The following is a 5,437-nucleotide window of genomic DNA, read 5'->3' on the forward strand; positions in this document are numbered from 1 at the left end:
ACCCCTCCCCCTCTCCCTCCACGTCCTCTAACCCCTCAGTTCTCAGGATAATTCCAGAAATACCTTGCAGTCTGCACAGGCATCAGGAGTAGTTTGAGACATAGAGTGACCTCAACAATGCCAGATCTGCAAGTGTTTATAAAGTCAAAGCAGTTAAACCACATAATCCTGGTGACTCTTCCTAGGACGTGATCAAGGCAGGAGTTTCCTTATCTTTCTCACTTGCTTCCTCCTCTTTCCTGGAGCTCTATTTTGTTTCGGATGATTCATAGACTCAGGTGGAGAAAGGGCTAGCCAGAAAAACAGAGTATTGGATACAAAGAAGGTGCTGGAGTAGGTGTTTTTGCTTCCTTAGGTGGGGTAAAGAGGTGCAGTTTTAAAAATTTGTTTGTTTTTTCTATTATTTTTCTGAGGAGGAGTTAATATTTTCTGAGTGCTTTCTATGAGATGCCAGGCATAGCACAAAAGCACTTGTTTTCCTTCGGAGTGGAGGGAGACTAAGGAACACAGGAGACTCCTTAGGAAGATGTTACAGCACAACCCCAACAGGTAGACTTACAATCTTCTCTAAAGCTCTTTGTGGTTTCCCATATTTTCTAGCCTATGGTTACTAGTTTTACTTATTTTCAGCCCCACTATCTGTACCCCCTTGAAAATCTCTATTTCAAACCTCCCACCTGTATATTTCATGGTGTTTTTGTTTTGTTTTTTATTTATTTTTATTTTTGGCTGCACTGAGTCATCGTTGCTGAGCACAGGCTTTCTTTAGTGTGGTGAACGGGGGCTCATCTTGAGGTGCTCGGGCTCTGTGTTGTGGCTTCCCTGGCGCAGAGCACAAGCCCTAGGCGCGAGGGCTCAGTGGTTGCAGCGTGTGGGCTTCAGCAGCTGTGGGGCATGGGCTCTCGAGCGCTCAGGCTAAGTAGTTCTGGCACACAGGCTTAGTTGTTCTGTAGCATGTGGGATCTTCCCAGGCCAGATTGAACCTGTGTCCCCTATATTGCCAGGTGGATTCTTAACCACTGGACCACCAGGGAAGTTCCTGTTTTATCTTTGCTTTGGCAGATTTGAAATACATACCCAAATGGAACAGAGTAATGAACTCCCGTGTATGCATTACCCAGCCTCAGCAGTCTCCAGCTTCATGTTCCGTTTTTTGTTTGTTGTTGATTTTTTTTCTAGTTTCGTTGAGATACAATTGACATACAGCACAAGATAAGTTCAAGGTGTTCAGCATGCTCATTCGACTTATATCTATCATGAAATGACTGCAGTAAGTTTAATGAACATCCATCATCTCATACAGATACAAAATTCAATAGTAAAAAGTTTTTTCCCTTGTGATGAGAACTCTTAAGGATTTACTCTCTTAACAGCTTTCATGTGTAATGTACAATATTAACATATTTATCATGTTCTACATTACATTTCCGAATCTTGTCTTAGAACTGGAAGATTGTACCTTTTGACTGCCTTCATCCAATTCCCTTTCCCCTACCCCTTACCTCTAGTAACAACAAATGTGATCTCTTTTTCTAAGAGTTTGTTTATTTTTGAAGTATAATTGACCTGTAACACTATGCTAGTTCCTGGTAATAGCAAAGTGATTCAGTGTTTCTGTACTTTCCAAAATGATCATCATGATAAGTCTAGTTACCATCTGTCACCGTGCAAATATAAGGCATAGCTGTTGACTGTATTCCCCACACTGTACATTTCGTACCTGTGACTCATGTATTTTGCAACTGAAAGTTTGTTCCTCTTGCCCTCCCTCATCTATTTCTCTCCTCCTTCCACCCCTCTCTCCTCGGGCAGTCACCTGCTTATTCTTTATGTCTATGACTACTTCTGTTTGGTTATGTTTATTCTTTTTTTTTTTTTTTGATTCCCAGTATAAGTGATATCATACAGTATTTGTCTTTGACTTATCTCAGTTAGCCTAATATTTTCTAGCTCATCCATGTTGTTGCAGATGTCAAAATTTCCTTCTTTTTTGTAGCTGAGTGATATTCCACGTCTTCTTTATCTGCTCATCCATCGATGGGCGCTTAGGTCGTTTTCTTAGCTGTTGTAAACAATGCTTCAGTGAACATTGGGGTGCCAGTATCTTTTCAAATTAATGTTTTTGTTTTCTTTGAATAAATACCCAGGAGTGGAACTGCTGGATTGAATGGTAGTTCTGCTTTTAAATTCTGAGGAATCTCCCTGCAGGTGTTGATAGTGGCTGCGCCAATTTACATTCCCAACGCAGTGCACAAGGGCTCCCTTCTCTCCTCGTACTCACCAACACTTGTTATTTGTTGTCTTTTTGATGATCCTGAGACGTGTGAGGTGATATCTTATTGTGGTTTTGATTTGCCTTTGTGACGATTAGTGATGTTGAACTATTTTTTCATCTGCCTGTTGGCCAATCTGTATGTCTTCTCTAGAAAAATGTCTATTCAGATCCTCTGCCCATTTTTTTAAACAATTCTTTCTTTTTTGACATTGAATTGTATAAATATTTTGTATATTTTGCGTATTAACCCCTTATTGATATCATTTGCAAGTACCTTCTCCCTTTCAGTAGTCTGTCTTTTCATTTTTCTGGTCGTTTCTTTCACTGTGCAAAAGCTTTTTAGTTTGATGTAACCCCATTTGTTTATTTTTACTTTTGTTTTTCTTGCCTGAGGAGACATATGCAACAAAACATTGCTAGGTCAAAAGGCACACTGCCTGTATTTTCTCCTGGAAGTTTCATCATTTCAGGTTTTACATTTAAGTCTTTAATCCGTTTTGAGTTTATTTTTGTATTTGGTATAAGAAAATAATCCAATTTGATTCTTTTGCATATAGCTGTCGTGTAACACCATTTATTGAAAGGGCTCTCTTTTCCTCATTGTGTATTCTTGTCTCCTTTGATATAGATTAATTGCCCATATAAGTGTGGGTTCATTTCTAGGCTCTGTTCTATTCCACAGCTTCCCATCATTTTTGTTTCATCTTTCCCTTTATTTATTTGGTTTGGTTACTTTTTTTGCTGGAGTATCTTAAAACAAATCCTACATATCATATCGATTCACCTTTAAACATCTCTAACAGGTAAGGGGCTTAAAAATATGTGTAACCTATTGTTATCACTCCTATTTCCCCCAGTGGTCTTGAAAATAACTTTATAATTGATTTGAATTGGGTAAAAATAAGGTGCTCACATTATATTTGCTTGATAAGCTCCTAAGTTTCTCTCTCTCTCTTTTTAGATTAATAGACTTACTTTTTAAAGAGCAGTTTTAAGTTTACAGAAAAGTTGAGCAGAAAGTACGGGGTTCCCATATACACTTCCCTTCACCCCCATTTCCCGTTATTCCCGCCTTGATTGGTATGGTCCTCTTACATCTCTTTTAATCTGTAAAACAGTTCCCAGTGGTTTTTTAAAAATTGACTTGTTGGCAAAAGTGGGTCATTTGTTGGATAGGATGTTCTACATTCTGGTTGGCCCATGTTTAACATGTTCCTTGATCCTCTGTGTATTCTTGAGTATCAGTGGTTAGTTTTAGAAACTTGATTAGATTCAGGTCTCATATTTTTGGCAAGAAACCTTCCCAGGTGGTTCTGTGGACTCCCTGTTGCATCATGGGAGGCACTGGATGTCTGGTGGCCCAGTTTTCATGATGTGAAGATGGAAGAGTTGAGCATATCCTGGAACAGCTGCCCTGGAAACACCTTTTCCCTTCCCTGCCCTCCTCCTCCCTTCCGGGGGCCTGGCTGACTTCGTGATCCAGATTCCCCCTCCTCGGCTCCCCAGTCCCAGCCCCAAGGCCTGGACAGGTAGGGACAAGTGGTGCAGGCGGGCTGAGCCCTGGAGAGAGCTCTGGGTGCCCTGTCGGTCCCCAGGTTACATCCACTACCAGCCTGCCCAGGACCGGATGCAGCCCCACCTCCTGGAGATGCTGATTCAGCTGCCGGCCAGCTCCATCACCAAGGTCTCCATCCAGTTTGAGCGGGCACTGCTTAAGTGGACCGAGTACACCCCGGACCCCAACCATGGCTTCTATGTCAGGTGGGCTCCCCTCACCTGCCGCCCCCGCCCTCCTGGCCCACCCTTTCCACCACTCTCCCTGGTGGAGGAGTGTGAGGAACACAGCTCACGGAGTATCTGTCTGCTTCTCTGCAGCCCATCTGTCCTCAGCGCCCTCGTGCCCAGTGTGGTGGCAGCCAAACCCGGGGACTGGGAAGAGAGCCCCCTCTTCAACAGCCTGTAAGTGTGAGCCTGGCCGCTGGCGTCCAGGTGGCACCTGCACAGGGTTCAGGCTCCTGCGGGCTGGCCTGGGGCTAGAGGTTGTGTTTGCAAAGTAATAAGTAGATTGGCCCTGTCCTAATTCAAACCCCAGTGGTCTGTACTGTTAGTATAGTCTTTATGAAATGATCCTAGAGAGCTGCTAGGAGATCAGAAGGTGAGAAGTGCAGGATGTTTACTCATCGGTTCTCTTACAAATATGGAACTGAGCACTTATCAGATGCTGGGTACTTCAGAGAGCTCCACGTGGACAGCACTGGACAAAATGGACTTGCCCCTCCCTGCTCATGGGCACAGTCTAGAGAGGAACTGCTGGGGAGTAACGTGTTGGGTAATCCAGGAAGGCTGCCTGGGGGAGATGACCTGTAGGCCGAGACCAGATGGCTTAGGAAGAGGCAGCCCAGTGAAGGCAGGGTCCCTTTCCTCTCCCTCATCATAGCTCTCCTTTGATCAGATAATCTGTATTGAGCTTTAAAAGGCTATGAGGCTAAGAAAGCTTTGAAAATGCTTCCCACTGACGTTGGCCCAAGTGGCCAGAGAGAGGGGATGGATTGGGTGGGGTGAGACGTGGGGAAGCAGCCAGTCCTGCCTCACTGCTCGCTCCCGACCCCCAGCTTCCCAGTCTCTGACAGCTCTAGCTACTTTGTGCGGCTCTACACGGAGCCACTGCTGGTGAGCCTCCCCACGCCGGACTTCAGTATGCCCTACAACGTCGTCTGCCTCACGTGCACCGTGGTGGCCGTGTGCTACGGCTCCTTCTACAACCTCCTCACCCGCACCTTCCAGATCGAGGAGCCCAGGAAGGGCGGCCTGGTGAAGCGGCTGGCCAACCTCATCCGGCGTGCCCGAGGTGTCCCCCCACTCTGAGGCGAGTCGTGCTCACAGTTGGGCTGCAATTTCTCTTGAGAGGGGTGTGGTGGCTGACATCCCCCCCCTCCCCACGCCCCCAAGGCTCTTCCTGCCACTTGCCCTCCCCTGAGGAGGCTTTTGAACCAAACTGTCTCTTGGATTGGGCCAGGGCCTAGAGCTTCAATGTTTAGGACAGTAGCCATGAGTCAAATGTGGCTTTTGAATTTAATTTAAATTGAAAATGCATTTCCTTATCCATACTGAGTGCATTTCAAGTGCTCAGTAACCAGAGGTGATTAGTGGCTGGTGTACCGG

The 5,437-nt window shown here is 45.1% G+C and overlaps 1 protein-coding gene across 2 annotated transcripts in view; it reads left to right on the top strand.

Annotated features, from left to right (window-relative positions):
• Positions 1-5,437, top strand: part of PIGT (phosphatidylinositol glycan anchor biosynthesis, class T) — a 14,105-nt gene that overhangs the window by 6,361 nt on the left and 2,307 nt on the right. Inside the window, exons 10-12 of one of the 2 annotated variants that reach the window (XM_010853692.1) lie at positions 3,871-4,036; positions 4,151-4,234; positions 4,888-5,431. In XM_010853692.1, the coding sequence (XP_010851994.1) occupies positions 3,871-4,036; positions 4,151-4,234; positions 4,888-5,140 (503 nt within the window). In that variant the 3' untranslated portion in view covers positions 5,141-5,431. Of the gene's footprint in view, positions 1-3,870; positions 4,037-4,150; positions 4,235-4,887; positions 5,432-5,437 lie in introns of those variants that run through there. The other variant, XM_010853702.1, reaches the window with a different exon arrangement.

The sequence above is a fragment of the Bison bison genome, unplaced genomic scaffold, assembly GCF_000754665.1.
Source record: "Bison bison bison isolate TAMUID 2011002044 unplaced genomic scaffold, Bison_UMD1.0 scf7180017853184, whole genome shotgun sequence".
In the NCBI taxonomy this organism is placed as follows: Eukaryota; Metazoa; Chordata; class Mammalia; order Artiodactyla; family Bovidae; genus Bison; species Bison bison.